The sequence below is a fragment of the Lichenostomus cassidix genome, chromosome Z, assembly GCF_008360975.1.
Source record: "Lichenostomus cassidix isolate B80296 chromosome Z, HeHo_3.0, whole genome shotgun sequence".
NCBI classification, from domain to species: domain Eukaryota; kingdom Metazoa; phylum Chordata; class Aves; order Passeriformes; family Meliphagidae; genus Lichenostomus; species Lichenostomus cassidix.
In genome coordinates, this window is record NC_139511.1 from 51,528,064 (window position 1) to 51,552,159 (window position 24,096).

The window sequence follows — 24,096 nt, forward strand, 5'->3', positions numbered from 1 at the left end:
TCCCGGGGTCAGCCCCGCACTCCCGGTGTCAGCCGCTCACTCCCGGGGCCGGCCCGCGCCCCGCGATGCCCCACAACGCCCCGCACTCCGCCCGTCCCTGCCCGTCCCTGCGCGGCCCCGCGGCCTCCGCACGCCTCGCCCGGGCGCATGCGCGCTACCGTGCGCGCCGCTTCCGGCTGGGCGCGCTCCCTTTCCGGGCCGCGCTCCCGCTCCGCCGGACAGACCCTGGCGCGCCGCGGCGGACGGCTCTCGGTGTGGCGGCGGCGCGCGCGCCCGGCGGGCGCCATGGCGGGGGCCGGGGCCGGCGGGCGGGGCCGCGCGGGCGTCGCTGGGCGGGCGGCGGGCGGGCGCTGAGCGGCGGCGCAGCGGCGGGCGGGTGGCCATGGCCTCCCCGCCGGACGCCGAGAGCCGAGCGGACCCGGGCGAGCGGGAGGCCGTGGCGGCGCTGCAGGCGGAGCTGGACGCGTGCCGCGCGCAGCTGGAGCGGGCGCGGCGGCGGCTGCGGCGCACCCAACGCTTGTACCGGCGGGAGCGGGAGGGCGGCGAGGCGCTCAGGAGGCAGGTAGGGCCGCCAGACCCCGACCGGGTGCCGCTCGGGCCGCGCTCCCCTCGCCCCTTCCACCCGGCATGCCCGTTCCAGCCGGAGCCCGCTGGGCTGTCGTGGCCTGCGGGCGGCCAGAGCCGGTTTGATGTCTCGAGTCAGAGCCTGGTGGTGAGAACGGTAACGCCTTCTCTGCCAAAGGGTTGGATTTGCAGTCAGACAGAAAAATTATATATAGCAGAGGGAAAGAAGTTTATTAAACAAAGTGTGAGATAAAGGAAGAGTGGAAGAGCTGCCCTCTGAATGCATATGTCAAAACAGGAAAGTTTAGGGGAGACCTGCTCGCGGTGTTCAGCTCCATATGAGGGGAGGCAGATGGCTGGTCCTGGTCTCTTCTCTCTGGCAGGACCAGAGGGAATGGCCTGGAGTTGTGTCAGGGGAATTTTAGATTGGATATTAGAAAAAGGTTGTTCAGCCAGGGGGTGGTTGGTGCTGGAAGAGGCTTCCTGGGGAAGTGGTCACAGCACCAACCTCACAGAGTTCAAGAAGCGTTTGAACAATGCTCTCAGGCACATGGTGTGATTCTTAGAGATGTCCTGTGCAGGGTCAGGAGTTGGACTCAGTGATCCTTGTGGGTCTCTTCCAGCTCAGAATATTCTGGGATTTTGTGATTTGTAAATGCCACAGTTGTCACCACAGAACAGTAGTCATTGCTTGAAATCCAGCTTTACAGGGTGGGCATTTAAAAATAACCTTAGTTATATTTCGTTGCTCCTTTGCGAGCAGAAGTTATATTTCTTTATGACAACCATTCATATACAAAATTTTGTCCTGCCAAGTAAAATCACTTGAAACACCTGTGATGCCACTGTGCTTTGTTTGAATTATGGAATGCAGAATAGGTTGACACTCTTTTGTGAGATGCAGACCACTAAAATGGAGTATTGTGTTCTTAACACGCAATTTTTCTTTCAGGTAGAAGAACTCACTAAAGAAATCCAGAATAGAAAGAAGAAAGATACGTCTAGTATAGAAGTACAGACAGAGGACTGTGCTGCATGGTCACAAGCAGGTAGAGGGGGTGGTGACTGTTTAAATGGGGATCTGGAACAGGATCTTAGTTTGAAAATTTTGTAATATGAAATACATTTCAAGTCTGTATCCTTTGCTAAGTTAAACTCAGTAACCTGGCATTATCTTTCAGACCATTTCCTATTTTTTCAAGCCATTAATTCAGAATAAAATGTAGCATGGACTAGCAGAATTCATGCTGATGTAAATAGTTGCATAGTAATCTCATGTTACAAACATACCTTTTTGAAGTACATTAATATAAGACATAATTTGCTCAGTAGGAGTAGAATAATTTCCAAGTAGAGGCACTACCTAATATTTTATTTTCATTCAACTACTTAGTTGCATAAATTTCCAGTTTAAGATTTAGTGTCCTTAAACTGCGTTAGTAAAATTCTCCTTTGCTAATTTATGCAACTTTAACTTTTCTTTCTCTCCTTGCCTCCGCCCTGCAGATTATTACTACTATGAAGATTATTACAATCACACTGATACTCAAGATTGTGCATCTGAACTACCAGTGCAGCACAATCATGGGACTGAAGGCACTGAGCATAATTCCACAGAGGAATTGGAGACAGGTGTTAATATTCCGCTAGGGAAGGATAGCACCAAAGTTATTGAAGACGGAGAAGTGGAATCTTTCATCCAGAATTCACAGGTTTTTGGACTGTCTGTGGTTTTACCAATTTTGAAATCAGTACTCTGTCAATACTTGATCTAAAAAGATACGCGTCTGGTCCTGACATCTTTGTATGAAATGATTTTTTGTCATGGTCTGGTGCTGATAATACCCTTGTACTTCAAAGCTAGTTCTTTTTGGGGTATGTTCCAAGTGTAGCATCCTCGTAGATGCTACATGATTTGTGTCTTGGAGTTCGAGCGTTTTTGTAAAAAGGCACATATGTCATACATGGCCTGGAAGCAGGATTTTTTTAATCAGTGGAGTATGTCCAATATGTCCGTGGTGATTTTCTTAAATAGTACTTTTTATTTTTTCTTCCACTGACGTAAGGAAGCAATATATAAGGAGAAGAACATTCTTGGTGGGGTCTATTTGTTTATATTGTGGTGGGTTGGTTTTCTTCCCTGCTCTCCAGCCCTCTCTTGGGTCACTCACTTAACTGAGTTTGCACCTTAGCGTCTAGCAACTAAAATGGAACAGAGATCAGAAATGTGTCTTAGGAGTGCTCTGCAAGATGTTCATTTTGTGTATTTTAGACATGAATCACTTTTGAGTAAAGCGTGGGAAAAGTGAAAGATGCAGACTGCAGTCTTGGTCCCACTGAAATCAGTAGGAGTTTATCAGTAAACTGCAGGCATATTTTTGCCTTCTGAAGCAGTCCCAAGTTCATAGAGCACTTACCTTTCTTACTTTCTGTTTTCAGGAGACAGAAGAAACATCAGTACCAGAGGGTTCTTTAGCAGAGAGCTTGAGAGCTGCTGCAGAGGCTGCTGTTTCACAAACCGGATTTATTTATGATGAGAATACAGGATTGTATTATGACCATAGCACTGGATTCTACTACAATTCAGTAAGGATAATTTCCAAAATCCTTGGCATTTTTTCTCTATTGCAAAAGTTTTATTAGTATAAGTTGATGTGAACAAACACCTGATGTTATGTTTTAAAAAACAGGTTACTGAAGATGAATAGTGTTAGAAGTTTGTTAATTAGTTTTTTAATTATTTCAGTCAAATTAAAGGTAGGAGACTAGGATACAAATTTAGGTTTTAATTCTGTTCTTTTTGATGTCCTATAGATCATTAAGTTATGTGGCATTGTAGAAATTTTATGCTATAAAGCTGATCTGTAACTCTTTCAAACCTAAAAGCTTGAGCTTTAAGGTGACTTGTTTAGAAAAAGACGTATTTTTGAAATAAGTCAGTTGCATCTCCACAGTGAAAAGCATGTTGAGAGAAAATACACAAATGTTTGTGCTTTTACTTGGGTACTGTTACCAGCTAGTTTGATGCTACAAGAAAGAAGATACTTCTTTAGAAAAAGAGGTTAGATCAGAATTTCTTTATGGTTACTTTTTGCTATACATTTTTCATGTAGCTTTTGAGGAGGTTTTCCTTTTGTCCTGTGAGGGGCGTGTGTATATATGTACACAAATATGTAAACAGATACGTATATAGTCACAAATTCCAGTGGAACTGTATTGAAAACAGAGTTTGCAGTGTTTAATTCAACTCAACTTCAAAAAATGCATGAGGTGCACAACTACTTGTTTTTGGGATGCTTCTGGACCTAATTTTTAAGATGTTAAAGGATACCATGGCTTTTGACAGTTTGTGGATTTAGTTATACATAAATGTTTGGGGCTATAGATTAAAATTTATAGTACAATTATCTAAAAAAATACGTTTTCTTGGTCAGTGAATGTTCTGAATTACAGGAAATGTTACCATATTATTTTTACTGGTAAAGTTCTGATGATGGGGTCAGGGACTACAGAGGCAGCCTTTGTGAGAGGAGGCCAGGGGCTGCCTGGACACAGCTGGTTCCACTGCTGGGCACAGCGTAGCCATTAGACAAGCTGGCCTTTCTGAAAGCTGTGTAAGAAATAACACTCTGCACAGTGGAGTCTGTATGGGATGGGCAAGTGTGAAAAATAATCCTCCAAATACCAGGGGCAAAGAAGAAGGAACAGGAGAAGGTTCTCCAAGCACCAGAGCAGGCAATTTCCTGCAGTCCATAAAGCAGACAATGCTGAAGCAGCTACCCTACAGTCCATGGAGGATCCCACACACAAGCCCAGAGCAGGTCTCCGTGGCAGGAGCTGTGGCCTGTGGAGGACTCAGGCTTGAAGCAGTTTTTGAAGGTCCAGTGCTGGGCAGGGGAGAAGTAGCAGCAGAAAGGGACTTCTCATGAACTGATCTCAGCTCCCAACTTCCCATTTCCCTGCACCTTCCCCTACCTGTGGCAGAGGACAGGTAGAAGAGTTGGGAATTAAGTGGTATAATTGAGGTTGTGAAAAAAAAAGAGACTGGGAGAGGTGTTTTTGATTTGCCCTGTATCTTCCAGCTCTATTTTAACTATTTCCAAGTCGAATCTGGCTTGCCCGTGATAATGACCTCTCTGTCTTGAGCTATTTTGATCTTAATTTCTTACCCAGTGTTGTTGAGGTAGGGGAATTGACAAGAGTGGTTGGATGGGCATCTGATAGCCATCCAGAGTCAAGCCACCACAGTCCTTTAATTTTATCAAACTTCAAATGTAGTTCTTTATTAATGAAGTGTTTCTTTGAACAATATATTGAAGTGATTATAACATTGTTCTTTACTCCTTATAAAGGAAAATCAACTGTATTATGACCCAGCAACTGGAATTTATTACTACTGTGATGTGGAAAGTGGCCGATACCAGTTTCATTCACGAGTGGATCTGCAGTCTTACCAGGCCTCTGGTACTAAGCACACCAAGGATAAAAAGGGGAAAAAGAAAAGAAAAGAACCAGAGTGGACTGCTGCAGATGAGTATAAGGTAACTTCAGAACCTACAGAGAGAAAATGCAAAATCTGTTGGGTTTTTGTCCATTATGCAATTTATAGGTTGTAGGGCTTGGTTTTGTGCAGAGTATGTATGCTTATTTTTTTGAACTATTTAAACATATTTAGACTATATACAGCGGGTTGCTAACATGCAGTTAAGTGTTAAAATAACTTTCCCATTGAGCGATTAAGGATGAAACTTTTAACTTGGATCCCCTTGCTTTTTCAATATTATTAGTATCCAACTGTAAAAGAGTCTAAAATTGAGCGTCAGTGAAATTTTTTGATTACAAGGCACAATAGAATCAATTAAGAGTGCTGTGTGGGCTGGATTTACATCAAAAATTCAGTGTTAGCGGCAGTGTCTTGGTTTTGTGATTTTGGCTTGTGGTTTGTTGTTGGTCTTTTGTTTTGGCTGAGTTTTTTCCAAATTCACGTTCTGAATCAAAAATTGCAAATTTTGAAAATACATTTATACACAATCCTTTCTCTGTGACTTCATTGCAGAACTCAGTCCACTGGCATTTTACTGTAACTCTGCAATCATTTGGGGTCGGTGTCTTTGAAGTTCTATTTCTTTGCGTATTGTGGTCTCCTGTTGATATTTTACTTGGTCAATATATTTTCATTGTCATTAGTGTGTGGATAAGCTGTGCATCTTGATAAATGCCCATTGTAATTAATTGATATTTTAAGTTACAAAATTTTTCTGAGTGCTGGGAAAGCATACCATGTGGTAAACAGTGACTGCCTTGAAAAACATTACTCACTCCTAAACACCAAGAAGTTCTAACGCAGCTATTAAACCTCAGGAGGAGTTTCACTTACGAACACTTTTACTGATGTTGAATCCTATTCTGCCAAATGGTTCTAGTATTTTAGGGTAAGATTGAATATATTGATTGCTCTAGTTTGAGTGCTCTGTGGTTTGGATTCTTCAAAGCCATTGCTTTAAACATTACATAATTTCATTTTGTAGGCCTCAGACAACCAGATTGGTTGAAATCTGAAATAATTATGTTACTGTGCAGGTACCTGAACATGTTACATAGCATCAGTGCACAGTTAAAAAATTTTTATCAGGGTGAGATTGTCTGAAAGATTTGAAAATGGAAACTATTTACATTAAGAACAAGTGCAGTTAGGTTAAATGGATAGTGGTTTGTTGACTGTTTACACATTTTATAAACAAATTTTGGCTAATGCAGGAATTTCTACTCCTTGAGGAAACGTCATATAAACCCTTCCATTTGGAGAGCTTGATCTTAGCCACACTTAGTATAGTGATTCTTTAGACTTAAGAGAGCTAATGCAATGGAAGTGCAGTTTTACCAGCGCCCAGGTTCTGGACCTGCTCTGTGCAAATGCTGAATTAGCATTAGAATTAGCATTCTGCCACTTTCAAAAGGCAATGGTCAATAAAGAACTCTATTCATCATGCATCAGGAAAGAACCATGAAAAGCTTGTAGGAATAAGTCTTTATCGTAGACTGATTAATAAGTTTCTCAAATTTAGTTCTGTGATGAACTGTTACCTATACGAACAAAAGTGTTTACAAAAGTTCTAAGGCACATGTAGTTGTGACCTAGTAAATAATACTGACTACTTTTTAGAATTCCATCACAGTCTGCTTCTGTAATCTGATTATACTAGAAATAGAGGTTTGTCTTTGGCTTACTTTCTATCAATATTTTTCTTTAGATAGTTAGTCTTTTTAACAGATATTTTCTGTGAGACTTCCACAGTCACAAGGTAGGAGGTAAACATCCATTTTTTCCCATGTGTTTTATTGAACGGAGTAAACTGAGTACTTTGCTTTATTTGTGAATTAATTTGTTTGACCAACAAGGTAACAGGGAAAAGATTTAAAGTAAACTGTAATGCACAGATCTTTTCCTTCTCTGAACAAGGAGTGAATGTCAGTGTCAGAGAAGTAATCAAGGCCTTTTTAAATTTTTTTAAACAAAAACAGGGAGAATACAAAGTGAAACATAAAACACTCACCATTTCAAACTTCAAAAAGAAAAGAATGCTTTTTTGTCAGTGCATTTCTTTGGAAACGCACTGCTAGATTTAGAAGAAGAAAAGTACCTTACTGACGTATTTTTCATAGCTGAGTTAAAATATTTTATTCTTGTATTGTGGTTATTAGTGGTTATTAGTCATTTTAAAAAATCCATGTTACATTAATATAAAATATTAAGATTTGCTAGGATGAAAGATGATATTTTTCTGTTACAGAACTGAAAAATTAGTTTATAAGCTGTATGGGCAAGTGCATAGATGCATGGTATTATTTTTTTGGCAGTATAATTGTTGTCCAGTTTAGTCTGGTATTGGCATGATAGAACAAAACGAAAAGTTTTAAGTAGGACTTCATAGCTGAAGCATCGTCTATTGAAATGCTTTTCTCCAAACTTCCTGCCCAGCCTTCTCCCCTTTTTTTCCCCTGAACATGGTTTAAATTATTAAAGTTATGACAGTGCTTTTGAAGACTAGTAGTACCTCAGTTCTGCTTTTCCCAATTGATTATTAAATTGTGCTGCTAGCCTGAAAAGTGGTCCGAGCATTGCCTCATTTCTTGACCAAAACAGGTTTTACTTGCTTTTCTTTTTCAACAGACAGTACAGGTAGGAGAAGTGTTTGGTTTAATGCCCAGGCTGTGGACCACTAGTAGTGTTAAGAAAGCAGGGTCTGATTCTGGGAACATGTCATACACCCCCTAAACTTTATAATTCTTGGGTGAAGCTGAGGTGGTTTATAAGAATATCCATGTGAAGCAGGGAAGATAATTAGCAGTAGTTAAAGAATCTTAATTTTTTTTCTCTCCTTTTCAGTTAAAGGAATAAATGTAAACGTTAATAGACATTCAGTATTTTTTAAAATTGCCAAATACAAGAAATAAGGCAATTTAGCAGCTGTGTGTGTAGATTATTAAGTATATATTTCTATTTAGATGGTGTCCGTAGCTATATTTTTTACCAAAATTGCATGTGATTCTTAAATGACTTAATTTAAACCAAAGTTAACACATTTCTTATTTAGAAAAGATTGTAACTGGAACAATCTGTTAACTTTCTATTTCTGGTCACAGGAGGGTTTTTTTGTGGTGGTTTACTTTCTTGCTATTGTGAAGAATATGAGCTATCTTACATATAGTATTTATTTCTAAGTAGGAAATTGGCAAGTGAGTTGTCCACAAATACTGTAGCATTCTTAAAAAAGCCCAATATAATTCTGAGAATGTAAAGGATAAAATTAATATATTAAAATATTATTACAATTTCAAACTGAATTACCAAAGAAGAAAACACTCTTAAGTATCTGCTAAAGTGAATGTAGTTTGCAATTGTAAAAAGACAGTGAACTCCTGTGCTTACTATCACCTGGGGAAAATTCCTGATTTATACAAGAACTTTCCTTATAGAGATCCTTTCTTTTCAGTCACTGTATTGGAACTTTACTACAAACAGTTTGCTTTATACTATATTACGTCTAGTTTTCTTGCAAAACGAAGTATACTGTCTCTACTTGCTTGTTTTTAATAGACAGTCTGGATTTTTTTTTGCCAGGATGAAGTATTAGTCTCTGTGCAGGTCGCATAATAGGATTGGTGGAATACTTTGGAACTTTCAGACATATCATTTAGTTCTGGTATCTTTTTGTAATGGTCAGTTAGAAAAAGGATGGGACAAGAAACACTGTGTTTTCTTCTGTACAAGAAAAACCTTTAAATAAGTAAATTTGGAAAATTTTAAGAAGAAAAAAGAGGTGGCATAAATGATAATAGGATGTCTAGCCCAATGTGGAGATCCAGGGCTTCCATACAGTTTGGAGACTACACTGTGTGCAGTAGTAATCCTGCAGTCTACTTGCTGCATTGGGGTCATTAGAAATACATAGCAAAATTTAGAAGGAAGCTCTGACATATGCCATTTTCTTCCATAAATTGTTTTTAAATTGAAAATAGTTTATTTTCAAACTACCACCTAGTAAATTTTATTTCCATGTGGTGCTCAAAATTAACTTCTACCATATTCTTCTCTGTTATAGATACATCATAGCTACCTCTGTAGGAGAGACAAGGTGGTTTTAGTAGTATTTCCCATAGAACTCTTGAAGCAGTGATTTTTACTTTTTTATCACATGTAGTTTACTTTTTGCTGATATTCGTCCCATCTTTAGGTACGTCATTTGACAGAAACCATGGCTAATCTGAAGATTTCTTCTTTTGGATTGGCAGCTTCTGGTAAAGGTAGAGTTGAGACAACAAACACATTAGTCCATGGATGTTTACCTTTAACCTTGATATTTTTATTAAAGGAAAAATAACATCTAGTAGTTTATGTTTAGATACATTTTTTCCTAAAGGAATTAATAAATTTTTTAAAGCTTTTTGATCAAAATTCATTCACCTGCAAAGTAACTTTGAAATGTATTTTAAAAACTGTGTAAGTAACATCTGAAGAAAACTTTGATGGCATTCTAGAATATTTGTGGAGAGAAGTATTTAGCATCACTGTGTAACATAAAGGGTCTGGACTAAAGAAACTACTCATTCTTTAGGTGTTCCCCATATTTCAGAGCTGTCTACCAGTGTATAAATGGCCCCTGTGTAATGTAGGAAGAACTTTCTTGTTCTGGCATTTAATTAGATTTTTTGCACTGGAAAATTGAGTATTGTGTAGGGTGGATGAGAATAACTGAAGAACTTGTGAAATTGTTTTAGCACATGAAAGCTTAGTCATTTGAGTGAAAGAGCTATTTTCAAGTGTTTGAAAATGTTTCTTTAGTAAGATACTGAATTTCAGATAGGTATTTCAAATTGAGCAAGTCAGTGTAAAGGCATACTATTCAACCCTGTAGAAGAGTAGAAGAGAACCATGATTCTGTTAAATCACCTACTGAACTTCTAGCAAACCAAGAAACAACAGGCTGCACATTTGTGAAAAGATGTATTTTTATATATTTCTGTGTTTTGTGTAAAATAAATTTAGGGGGAAAAACAGTGCCATTTAAACAGTGCAGTTCTTAGAACTGAGCTAATTATGCTTACAGTAATAAATTCTAATTTGTAGGCTTGCTGAAGAAGTGCACAAACATGGATGTTGATCAGCCATAATCCAGAAAAATTGGAGTTTTGAAAAACAAAATGTCTTGCTCTGTAACAGTAAAGCAAAAAGTATAGTTAAATGCTTAAAATGTTTCTAATTTTTCAGTAGAAACAGTTCACTGGCAATAATGATATATATTTTCTAAATAGGGAAGTCTGCATTTCAAAAGGTCATTGTAATCAGTAGTTTGTGGCCTATTCTTTATAAAGCAAAACCATCAGTTCACTCATATGACCATGATTTGCTATTTCTATAAGATCAGTCCTCATAGGATACATAAAAATTCTGATTTCAAAGTACTTGTGGCTTACTTTGTCAGGGATGCAGAAATATTAACCAGCTCAACTCTGTAGTTAAGAAATAGTTGATAATCAATCAGATTGATCAGCCCTCTCAACTTCGAGTGAAAAATCCCTGAGATCGTGTGGTAATACCCAGTAGATAGAAAGTTTTTCAAACCTGGATCACATAGAGTCAATCCATGTCTAACTCATGACTGTTGGTCTACTATTTAGATGTATTGGGCAAAGCAACACTGAAAAAAAGTATGTGCCTAATATTATGGTGTAAAAAATGGTTATGATGAGCATGTACTTGCATACTTTGTGTCTTGTAGCATGAGTTTGAGATGAAGAGTTAGTTAGTCATTGAGAAATTAAGTGCATTGCTAGAATTTATTGCATTGTTCAGGGTAATATTTACCAAATGTGTGTACTGCCAGTTCCTGGTTTTTAAGCATTGTGTGGAGGCAAGGCATTAGGAGCTGTTTGCGTAATAACACTTTAATACCTTCTACACATGTTCTGTGTTAGCACTGGTAGTCTATTGTGGTTTAACTCCAGCCAGCAACTGAGCCCCAGGCAGCTGCTCACTCGTTCCACCACCAGCAGGACTGGGGAGAGAATGGGAGGGATAAGAGTAAGAAAATCTGTGGGTTGAGATACAGCCACATGTCCAAGCAGAAAAAAAGGAAGAAACTAATTCACTGCTTCCTTGCCTGGGCAAGCAGGTGGTCAGCCATCCCCAGGAAAGCAGGCTCCAGCACAGGTAACGGTAACTGGGGAAGACAGGCCAAATTCTCAACATCCCTCCTGCTTCCTTGTCCCTCCACCTGCATTTATTGCTAAGCATGATGCCATATGGTATTAAATATCCCTGTGGACAATTGGGATTGGCTATACAGGCTGTGTCTGCTTCCAGCTCCTTGTGCACTCCCAGCCTTCTCGCTGCTGGAGCAGTGCAAGAAGCAGAAGAGGCCTTGGCTTGTGCAAGCCCTGCTCAGCAATGAATAAAACATCTCTGTATTATCAACCACGCGTCCAACACAAGTCCAAAACACAGCACTACACTAGGCACTGTGAATAAAATTATTTTTACCCTGGCCGAAACCAGTATATAGTCATACATAATGGAAAAGGATTTCTTCACCATAAGATCCTTTCAAATGCTCTAGGGTTGATTAAGTATCTCCACACTTAATGTTTTATAAAGTTTGTCAAGATGTGCATTTTAATACAGATCCATGAAATCATGAAGTGCTCAAAATCCATATTCAATTTTTAAATTCTTGATTTCATACAAGGATTCCTAAGTGCAAAGACTGCATTTTTATCAGCAGCTAGCTATTTAGTTTATTTGCTTTCTTAACAGTTGACTGTAACAAATGTGGAAAAATACAGAAACTGATGAGAAGAGGCTTAATGGTCATGTTGGCAAAATTTTAGAATGAATATATGTATGGAATACTTGGTCTGTTTAGAAGAGTTTTTCTTTTTTTAATTCCTGTATTCAACACAGATCCAAGACTCTGCTCTTTAGTAGCCAGGCTTTGTAACAGCAGCTTTTTACTTTGTAGTTTAAAATACCTGAAGTTATGCCAAAAATGTGTATCATGGGATTCACTGTGGAGGAGTTAAATGGTTGGAGCATTGTACTTGGGCATTAGTGCATCACAGTTGTGTGTTGTTTCACTTTGCTTGTGATTTGAGGAGACCATGTGGTTTCTTTGTTTTCAGATTAGATTAGATTAGATTAGAATACCCTGAGCTATTTTGTTAGTTTACATTATTATGGAAGTAATACATTTTAGATTGGAGAGCACCTTTATATGTTTGGTATCAATCTAATACCCATACTAAACATAAATGTAGACAAATACACTGAAAAATATAACTCATAAAAGGAAAAATCAGATTGTCCAAAAATATATCTAATGGAATTAATGTGTTCAATTCCACATGTCTAAACTGTGTGACCTTGCAATCCTGTTCCTTTCAATTCAAGGACTTAGAGGATTCAGGGAGAAGGGCTAGTGCATTATAAAGTCTTTCAGTCATTATAAAGTCTTTCAGTCAAAGCATGAAAAGCTTTTTAAAAATCACTGCTTTTATCTAAGAGCCTGCTGCAATACTGAATGTGTTTCAAAATTACACTGTGTCCTTTCCAACAGGTGAGAGGAATTCTTGTGTTTGACTTAGTCTGTGCCACTGATGTGATTTTACAATTCTGAAAGTGCATTAATTTCCATGATGTTAACATTCACATTATTCACGTATCTTGAAATATAAAATGCATGGTTATGAAAACACGTGGAAAAACGTCAAGGATGTATTTTTTACCTGCAGTGTTGCAATATTTGATACAATTCAAGGCAACTGAATGCATTCACTCTTAACTCAAAATGGTACATAATTTAATCTGAGATTTTGTTTATCTTTTAAAGCCACTTCTTTTTTCTCTTTTTTCTTCTTGTTTTCCCTTCTGTTTTTTTAAAGATAGTTGTCAAGCTACTAGAATGAGAATTACATTTTCAAGGTACTCTGGCAAAATGAATACATAACTTTAGATTTCTCAGTTAAAAAAATGTTGGTGTGTTTTTTCTTTCTGAGGATGATGTAAGTGGAGGTGGAAGAACATGTAATGATCCAATCTGTTTGATATTCAGGAGAGAAATTGAGAAATTTTTTGAAATAGAAAATGGATTTTCAGTAGAACTGTTTTACATAGATTAAGATTACACTCTATCTGCCATCTTGATTAAAGACTCTGTTAAAGATGTGGTTTTGAAAGGAGAAAGAACAGGTCTATAGGTGAAGCATGAGTGGGCATTGCAGATATTCTGGACCATGGTAATAAAAAAGAAGACAAAAGCAGGAGGAAGATACAATGAAGATCAATTAAAGAACTTCTAAGCAAGTTGCAAGAATTGAATAAGAGAGGGGCAGAAGTTAGTGTCATAAAAGCAAAATAGGAAAATATTCAGGGTGATGTCGTACAAGTTTGAAAATGAGGACAAGATTCTAAAGTTTCTAAACATTTCTGAGTGTGAGAAAAGAGGAAGGAATAAGTAAAGTTTAGAACAGGAGGGCAGTCACACTTTCGCAAATAGAAGATGGTCTCAGTCACATATAACAGGATGGGAAAATGTTTTTATTGAAATGTTCTGCTGACTGCATGCGTAAAACTTTCTGGAAATTTAACTATTTCTTAGTAGTTCTAAAAATAATTCTTCCTAAGCAAAGAATTTACGTCCAGGCTAATAGCATTCTTTAGAAAAAACTCAATTTGTAAAGACAGTAACATTGTATAACTCCCCTCCAGGATTTGGACACAGAAGAGCAGAAATCATCTAACAGTCTGAATTGCTTTTCCACTAATGAGCAAGTAAGTTCTACTGAAGAGGATGAGTCTCCAAATGTAAGAAAGAAGACTAAAATGGACACAAAACCACGGAACAGTCTAACAGCCAAAGAATCCATTTCTACAGACGGTATAAATTCACATTCGCATAGAAGTACACCAGACACTGCAGCATGTACAGGTGACAGTAGAGCACCAGACACAGAGAGTGAGCCAGAAGAAGGTGAAATTACAGATTCTGAGTGTGAAACCTACAGTGAGGAGGAATTAACAAGTGAAGAAACTGATGATTCAGAAGACTCAGAAAATGAAGGTGAATTGTTGTGGATAATATATGGTATTACTGTATTTTTCCAGGACTCTGTTAAAAAAAAAAAAAAAAAAAAGATAGTTTGGATAATTTAAAAAAATACATAAAAGCATGTGACTTGGGATACTTTGAATTAAAAAATACTATATGTTACCAGAATTTCTTTTCCTCTCTTCACTTGCACAAAAGTAAGTAGTAGTGTTTTTATAAAAGATGTCTCTGAGTATAACATCTGTGCTTATGTATAAACCTCAGGGATTGAATAAAATTTGGTTAGGTTAGGAAAGTGAAAGGAGAAAAGAAAGTCTGCTGCTAATATAGGGGTTCTAGACCAGCAGTTCAAAGTAATTCTGTGTATTAACTCTCCTAAATTAGTATACAATATTTCTGATACTATTTGTAAACCATTGTGTACAATTCAACACAAGATGGGTTTACTGTGGTGAAAAGGAACATAGAGTAGTCAGTACTAGCTGAAATCCTATTTTGTGTATATTCCAGTGGCAACTTGTAAGAAACGGATGTAGGCAGGAAACCTGTATACTGTTTTATACCAAAGAAAGTATCTCCTAGGTCCTTTCTCCTAGGTCCTTTAAAAAACCCAAAAATTAAGGTTACCTGTGAAAAGCTTGATGCAGCCATTCAGAACTGTGTATATGCAAAGGATATTCTGAATCACAGAATGAAATACAACCTATAGAAAAGTGTACTGTAGCCTATGCCCTGCTCACAGAGAAAAAGTCAGTTTGTCTCTTATGTTTTCAATGCTTTTCTTCACTACTCAGATTCTAAGTCATTAATTCTAACCCAAATGTGCTTGCTACGATTATGCTTTTAGACTAAGTTGTCTTTTCTTAATAGCCAGTTCTGCAGTAATGCTGGAGTAGTAAAAACTGAAGACAGTTTCTCTCCCTCCTACCCTTTAAGGTAGTGTCTTCTCATCTGTTCCTAGCTGAGATCATTGGAAACTATTTCTGCAAATATACATCCAAGTACAGCATTCATACAGCTGTTAGAATATAGTATCTTAATGGATAATGAGGCAAAAAGCATATGCATCTGTAGGCTCTATTATTTTATCCATGTTGATGGAAGTGCTCATAAGAGAAAAAATTAGTCAAAATACATTTGACATAGAAATTGTCATATACAAAGTTTGATATGCAATAGGTCTGTGATGTGGTGAACAAAAAGGTGCTGCCTTTTCTCAAAGTGAAATTGCTTTCTAATGTGTTGCAATTAAGGATTCATGAATGTATAATATACTAGAAAATTATGTGAATGTATATGTATTTTATTGCCATAACTAAAGAGGTGTCCACATGTTAATAATCAGAATTAGGAAAACATTTGTAATAATACTTTGATGTGCAGTCAGAAAGCCTTTGAAACAATAATCTCATCAAAGTTTTCTCTCAGATGTGGTTACACATTTCCTTTTATGAAAGTTGCATGTTATTCAGCCAGGTGATGTCTGAATGTTTATCAGTTTTCTGAAAACTATGGACTATAAAAGTAAAACTGTAATTTGTTGCTAGTAATGATTGTGGGTTTTTTCTATATAATTCTAGATGAAGAAAAGATCTGGCCTCCTTGTATCAGAGTAATTGTAATAAGATCACCAGTTCTACAGACTGGATCACTTTATATTATCACTGCTGTGAAACCTGCTACAATTGGAAGGTAAAACTGAATGAAATTTTCTGTTTATATGTATCTGAAACTACCTCACTTTGAAAGCTGTGCAAAGCACTTAGGATTGCTTGTCTCTGCTCTTCATGCTTCTCTTCCTAGCCTGCAGCCATTGTGAGGTGTAAGTTTGGTAAGTCCACAGTAGGAAATTCAAGTCAGGGGTCACATAACAGCGTGTTGTCCTTATAACGTAACCGCATACACAGTTCATGCAGCTCAGCAGACCTGAAAATTTGTTAGTGATAGCTTGATCTTGTGTCTGGGCCCCAGTTGCAGCATAGCTGCAAGTCCTTCTTTGAAAACTTGTTTCCCAGAAAGTAAGTAAATTTTGTTCTGGACCATTAAAGTGTTTGTTTTCAGAAATGGAAGAACACCCTTAAGAAATTCAGGATTGCAAGGAAGCATATCCTAGACTTCCTCAGACATTCAAAGTTCAGAAGGGTTTGTTCATTGGTTTTAGATAGTAAGTTGGGGTTTGTGCTAGACTGTATGGTTCTTACAGTTTTAAATCTGGTTTGTTCATTGTGGATTATGAATTTAATGATGACATAAAACTTTCTTCTGTGCTCACTAAAACCTCACCCTGGAAAAGCTGCTCCTAGGTAATGCTGATAGATGTGTTTTGATGTGCATTTAGAGAGGTGGGGAGTCCATGTACATGAAGATCAACAGACAACTCTGCTTAGAATTTGCATGTAGGTCCTTTACTAGCTGCATTGCTTCTTAATCCCTTAGTATAAGGATCTAATACACAAATCCCTTCTTCCTGCTACAGTGTTTTGATAACAAAAAATGAAAACAAAACAAACCCCACTCTCTACAGATTACTCTTTCTTTTCTTGTGTTACCTGCCTAATGCAACCAGGAACTCAACTTCACCATTGATGCCAAGAAACGCTGAACAGCCTCAAGGATGGGGAGTTCAGACTGTTATTTACAGGAATTACATGAAAGTTTAGATAGAAATGCCAGGTTTATAGATAAGAATTTAATGGTACTGTTTGATCATTTATTAATCATCTGCTTTCTACAGTTTATACAAATGGCAGAAGGGACCTGAACCAAGTCTTTACATTGTGTATATAGCAACAGTGTTTTATATCTGTAAAAATTCTTAATAGCTAAGGTTCCACTGAAATATACCTTTTGTATGTCACTTATAAGACCTATTTCTAATTTGTTGTGATTTAATATATCAACTTGCCTTTCCAGAGAAAAAGATGTTGGACACACACTGCAGATTCCTGAAGTTGGAGTCAGTAAGGTAACTCTTGTTCATGTCTGCTGAAGGGTAGATCAGAAGACTTAAATGTATGAATGAAATTTAGATTTTATGGCTTTAAATCTGGAAGATCATGTTAATTTTTTGGGAAGAAATTTCAGAATGACATGTGGGTTTAGCCCAACTGGAATTTTGAATAAAGGAAAACACACGCTATTTTACTGAATGGGAACTTAACACAAGCAACTGTTTTCAAAGTCGAGAAAAGCTGTGTATTATTTTAGAAGTGGAGGTTTACTATCTACAGTGTAATGCACAGTAAAATTATATTTTTAATCTTGAATTTCGTAGTTACTGAACTTGAGGAAAAACCCTGTTAAGTACTAGTGGTATATAAAATTTGGATGTTAGATAGTAAGAGTTTTGTTACAAATGCAATGATGCAATCCTTGCAGTTATGCTCAGAGCAAAAGGTTTTATTTTATTTTTCTTAAGGCAACTGTGGAAATGATGTAGAGGAAGTTTGAAAAATTAACAATTCCTTTCAAGTGTAGATTGAATAGAAATTTTTTTTCTGGTTAAGAAATTTTAAGGATAAATTCTGTGCTCTGTTTTGCTAAATACTTCAAAATAGACCCTAAATATAGCACTCCTAATAAAAGAAAACTGTACATTAACAAAGATGTGTCATCCAAACAAAAAATTCATTAAAAACATCTGTAAATGCAAGTATGTCGTGAAACACACTTTACTGTGTCTGTTTCAGATGATAGTTCTCATTAATCAGCCAGTATATTTCATACTGAATAATTTCCAGAGAAAATACTTCCCTGCTATTAATAACACTTTCAGGCATGTGTTTGAAATGAGGTGAATAAAGAAGCCAAAACGTTTTTATTTTTCTGTAATGTTACCAGTTTAGTGCTTCATGGGTACTGACAGTTTATATAAGAAGTTACGTTACTTTTCAGTTAAGGAGTCAAAGGCAAAAAAATAAATAATGTATCTGCAGAAGCAAAATGTTATGTACTACTTTGTTTTCCTCACTATTCCATTTTTAGCCATAGACAGCCTCGGTGTTTGCTTTTCTTGAGTGGAAAGCAAGATTTTAAAAAATACTACACCCTGCAGATTTAGCCTCTTTAGAAAAAGTTTCAGTTCTATTCAATATAGAAGAAGTTTTAGTTCTATTCAATGAAGCAGAAATAGAAAGTAAAATATCTGTTGAATGAACTAGTCAGTGTCCATCATTATGGGAGTATTCCATTTAGTAAGAAATGCTAGCCAATATTTTCTTCTTTTTTTAATTGATTGCATTTTTTTCTTATTTTTACTATAATTGCTTGGAATTGTCAAATTTGACACAGTCACTTTTTTAGACTTGCTGCTTTTACCCTAAGTTTTAGTAGCCTGGAGAAGTTGGTACTTTGGTTTGTTCACTGGCCTTTTTTGGAGGTAGTGTATACCTTTCTGAATTTAGCCAGGAGTTGCGCTTTCTCTGATTTGTGTGGGCTTGGGAGCAATACCTATATACAACTGCAACCATACACAAAAAAAAAAAAAAAAGATTGTTGGTCTCAGTATCAGAAAGGAGATGAAAGAAACAGCAAATGATTGGTACTCATTGTCTCCTGGGTGTTAAGATTCAGGAGAAGGGGAATTACGTGAAAGTTACAGAAGCATGGCATTAAGGGAGTTATTTCAGATGTGGAAGACCAAGAAAATGGAGGCAGAATGAGATTTTTTTTTTTTTTTTTTAAGGAGTGCTATAACATACCTTAAAAGCAAAAAGCCTGTTACTTGAAAGAACAGTTAAAAAGGTTGTATTACTGAATCTTGCAGTTCTCTAAGTAAAGCATACTTGCCACATTGTTAACTGTATATGTTAGCTCATGTGGTTGTGGCCTGTTCATTTACAGTTCACAAGAATGAAATCATACGATGTGAAATACTGCATTAACTTACAGAGCCATTTTAAATATTCAAAACGTATTCTGAAATTTTAGCTTAAATAACTAAATCTAAATGGTGAAATATTTGCTTAACAAGAACATTTAACTTAGGCTTTTCTTTATCAGTTCCATGCAGAAGTATATTTTGACCACGATTTACAAAATTATGTTCTTGTGGATCAAGGCAGTCAGAACGGAACAGTTGTTAATGGAAATCAGATTCTCCAGGTGAGTACCTACTGTTTTAGTGCTGTGTACATAGCAGAAGTCTAGTCTTGTGGTCATTTTAAATGTGTTATGGCAAATCATTTACAATGCCATTGTATGGCTTCTTTCATACGTTTATGTCTGCCTTGATTCCCTTCTGATTTTAGGGCCACTTACAGTACTTAATGTTTGGATATACTAGGAAAAATCCACTATGGTTGCAGTTGATGGAATGAGATACCCACTGTATTTAAATAACTTGGCTACATTTGCAAGACCAAGGTGAATTACTGAGTTGCAAGCAGTGTGCATGAAACAGAGTTCATGTCCTACATGAGTAGTTAACTTGCATGCCACAACTTTTCTTTTGCTGTAGCCTAAAACAAAATGTGATCCCTACATCCTGGAGCATGGAGATGAAGTGAAGATTGGTGAAACTGTGCTCTCTTTTCATATTCACCCTGGCAGTGATACTTGTGATGGATGTGAACCAGGACAAGTTAGAGCACATCTTCGCCTGGACAGGAAAAAGGAGTCTTCTGGTTAGTCATGTTATCACAGGATATATTTTTTATTACAGCTGTTTATTTTATCAACATAATAAGTAGTTCAGTTTTCATACAATTTTCTTGTCAGTTGGGAATATAATACAGAAGAGTGGGAATATAATGAAGAAAATACATAATCATGTATTTTCTTCCTGGTATATGTGTCTGTGTATAATAATGTTAGAACAATAATTCTTCCATATGTCTTATGTTTCAATACATTATTACATTAGTAATTATAAAATCAAGCCTGTGTTCTTCCTTTTAGTTTGCCCAGCACTTAGCAAAGAAGAGAGAGAGTTAGTCAGAAGAAAAGCATTAAAACAAATACGGGTAAAATATGGTTTACAGGTGAGTTTACAGTAGAAGTTAAGTTTTTGTAATCTTGTGTTTCTTATCTTCTTTTTTAATATTTTGTGATTCTTATTTTAAGCTGAAGACTTAGTTGAATCAGAGAAATTTTCAAATGCATTTAAAATTAGCCTGGTTTGTCTCATGACAGTTCCATTGAAAGTTAGAAAAAAGGTCCTTTCAAAGTGTGCAAGATTCCTAATCCTTTTGAAGTTTAAGATTTTGCAAGACACTTCTATTTTTATTTCTGCAGGTTAGGTTTTCACCAAATTGCTGTGCTATCGTATATTTGGAAAGGAAACATAATGAGTAACTGAAAAAAATATGGAAGGAAGAGGGAATTTTTTCAGATTTTTAAGTCCACAGGAGAATATCAACATGAGCATACAGGCAATATAGTATATATGTATTCAAATTACTTCCATTGTAGAGATAATTTTAACTATGTGGTTACTCCCAGCATTTGTACTAAATATTCATGTAGAAGACAGAATGCCATAATTTCTATCACATTGTTCAGGTACCAAAATAATAATACTGATACAGAATCTGTAAACATGCTGAATTCTATCATTTACTCTGAAAAAAGTAGTTGCTAAAGAACGGGCTAAATATTTATATATAAAAACAGTGGCATGTCCTCAAGGTTTTCTGCTTAATATGGAGCGATTGACCCTTCATACCAAGAGAAGATTCAAGAGAATCTGTTACTTACAGCTTCTGTGAAATTAGTGAATTTGGCAATATTATGTGAGGATGGCAATAATGTGGTTTACAAGGTATGCCTGTAAGATAAGAAAATACTAAGTAAGGATTATGGATTTTGTCTTAAGATTTAGAATTAATGTAATTGGCTGGAGGTGCCATACTTTTGGAGGGAAAAAATGAAATCATCAAAAATACAGAATTTAAAACCCACTGTCTTTGTCTTGATGCAATTTCATCTGTTTGGAAAGAACACAGAGTATGATGACAACAAGGCAGTGAAGAATCCAAAGTACAAAGACAGAGCAGGAAAACGCAGAGAGACCATTGGAAGTGAAGGAACCTTCCAGAGAGACGATAGTTCTGCTTCTGTTCATATGTAAGTTGGGGGTGGGGGAAAGTATGCCCCATGTCCTTCTCTTGTGAATCCTAAAAAAGTGATGATAATATAAGTATCAATTTGTTACTACCATACACTTCGTTGGATTACAAATTACCTGTATATATTGTGTTAGGAGAGCTAGATCATTTTAAGCTTTTCACACTTCCCATTTACATGTTTATTTATTAACTCCTCACTTTCCATATAGAAATCAGCTTGGCAGTTAGGATGCTTAGATCACTTCTTTACAGACTCAAAAAATCAAAGAACTCCCCAGCTGCACTGCTGACGTCTTCAGTAGTGTCTGTTTTTCAATTGGCTCAATTTTTACTTTTTCTATTCAGTTCCAATAATAGTACACATGCAGATTTTTCACCTGCAGCTTCTCTCACTGTCAATATCTAGCCAGTCATAGGACATGTATTTACGTACCTCTTAAATGTCATTTGATGTTCCTTCAGTTGTTACTTTGCCTCTGTAGCTGTAGTTGGAGCTTTTTCAAGAAACTTGTAAATTAATAAAAGGAAGTGTGAGATGATGCAATAGGTGTGTTAGGATGATTTGGAGTGATACTTGCCTTTTCCCTAGTGTAATCCATACCCTCCTATCCATGATGTATCTTTTAACTCCTAAAGCAAGCAAGTAGTTCACAAGTTTTAAGAAAGGTGACACTGACCAGAAGCTTGTTAGTCAAAGGTATTCTTGAAAGAACTTGCAAAATGAAGCAAGGATCGTACAGATAGCTCTTGATGGATTGATTCCTGGTTTCTAGAGCAGTATATGTACGTATATTTCTGTTGTTCAGTATTTGAAAGCATACTCTTTATATTAACTCTTGCTTATCAGTTATCTTAAACTTTCTTCAAAGTGAAATCAGCAACAGCAACAAAGGACACAAAATGTTGGAGAAGATGGGATGGAAGAAGGGGGAAGGCCTGGGAAAGGATGGTGGTGGCATGAAGGATCCGGTAGGTCTTTCTGGTTTTCACTTGAAACAAAAATAATAGAAATGTATTTGTAGTGAAAAGTTTCTAATTGGATGCCACTGTTCACTTGAAACATTTTGAAATCCTGCTCACAAAAGAATAATCTCAGTAGGACTAATCTCAAATTATTTTTTCCCTGACTAATAAGGGATTTTGAAACTTTTCAATAGTGTTGTCCATTCAGTAGACTGTGTTTATGACAAAACTAAGAAAAGAGGACTAGCCATTGAATTAATAATCTCATATTTTAATACAAAGCCTGGAGGAAGATTGGAATAATTTAAATTATATGAAGATCAGTTTAGGGTGGAATTCCTCACTTTCTCTGTGGCTGATGTAGCACAAAAACCAAGCTAGGTGGTAGACCATGAGAGAGGAAAAGCTAGCTGAAGTCACTGTTGCCACCAAGTTATGGGCATCTGTGGCAGCTATGTTAGCTCCATTTTTGTCACCCGAGATGATTTTCTTTTGGCACTAGTGCTGCTCAGAGCACACCATGCCCTGTGTTCTCAAACTAGCCAGCACAGGCATCATGCTGCTCACTCAGTGAGGTGTATTCCACAGTAATGTTAGTGGCAGGGGACATTATTCAGCACTGTAGATCATCGTTCCAAAGGTGGTGATTTGACTCATGATTTTAACAGTACTGTTCATGTATGATCTAGGTGTATTAGGACATGAAAGAGAAGTGCTTGAGGGGTGAGGGTGGAATTTCTATTACAAAAATAGAATTTGAAGTATTTATAATACATAACTTGCAGTTACAACAATATATAATGTATTTGACAGATCCAACTTGAGTTACATCAGAAGCATGCTGGTTTGGGTGCTAGGAGACCAGCCTCTATTGAAGATGTTCAGCTCATCCACAGCAAGAATAAAAAGAACTGGGAGAAAGCAAGAGAGAGGTTTGCTGAAAACTTCCAAGACCCTAAATCACAAAGGGACACACCTAAGAATACACCTTGGGTTAGAGGGACTGTAAACTGAAGTGTCTAGTCCCACAGCAAGGTAATTCCTGAGTAAATAGTTGGGAGAGAATTTATTTTTATTCTTTTTGCTTTTGCTAAAGCAGGAGTTTGGTTATATGTAAAATACAGTTGTGAAAAAACTTACTCAAAATTACCTCTTATGTTAATTGGTTTTCTGTAGTCTTCATGCTTTTTATACATATTTTTAATAAGAAATGAATGGAGTTCAGAGGGATATTCAAATTTAAGTACTTGAAAATTGTTCTTATCCGAAGCAGGAATCTTCCATTGTGTTTCTACACTTCACAGAAAATTACGCAGAACATCTGTTACACTTTAATATGATGCCTTTAACATTTGAACAGTGGTTTAAAGTCAGATGAAAAAAATGCCCCAGATCCCTAGTAACAAAGTACCATATTGCTGTTTCTTCACGTTTGCCATTAAATGCGCAGCAAGAGGCACACCACTCTTAAATTCATGCAGTTCAGTACTAGCTACATGTCTCAGCATACCTTAAGCAAAGGAAAAGAGGGGAAAGGCTTGTTTTTAAATGATTCAACATTACTGTTCAAAAATACTCCATGAAATGAACTACCAGCATTAGTGAAGAAAACAACGTTCAGAGACAGCTCATAGCAAAATTTTCTTCTGTGAAGAACTTGTTTGAGATTTGTTTAGTAAATCTGTATCATGCCTTTAAAAGAAGAGGTATGCTTAGAAAACTGCTGTCTGTATTTATTAATTTCTTTTTCTGATACATCCATTGCTGGCAATGGAGTTTATGCCAGAAAAAAACCAACACAAACAGCTGATTTTCGAAGGGGAAGGACTTCCAAACTGCAGCTAAAAGATTGGTATTTATTGAATGTTCTTAAACACAATAAATCATTGTCAATTTAA

General features: G+C 36.9%; 1 protein-coding gene across 1 annotated transcript; it reads left to right on the forward strand.

Annotated features, from left to right (window-relative positions):
* The first annotated feature begins 207 nt into the window (after positions 1-207).
* Positions 208-24,096, forward strand: AGGF1 (angiogenic factor with G-patch and FHA domains 1). The gene is given in 16 exon segments (XM_085043625.1): positions 208-562; positions 1,517-1,613; positions 2,071-2,276; positions 3,004-3,150; positions 4,917-5,105; positions 9,300-9,338; positions 9,340-9,369; positions 13,829-14,180; positions 15,749-15,860; positions 17,082-17,133; positions 19,170-19,271; positions 19,627-19,792; positions 20,067-20,149; positions 21,106-21,233; positions 22,105-22,204; positions 23,012-24,096. Coding segments are annotated over 16 exon segments (2,184 nt in total). The 5' UTR covers positions 208-382; the 3' UTR covers positions 23,213-24,096.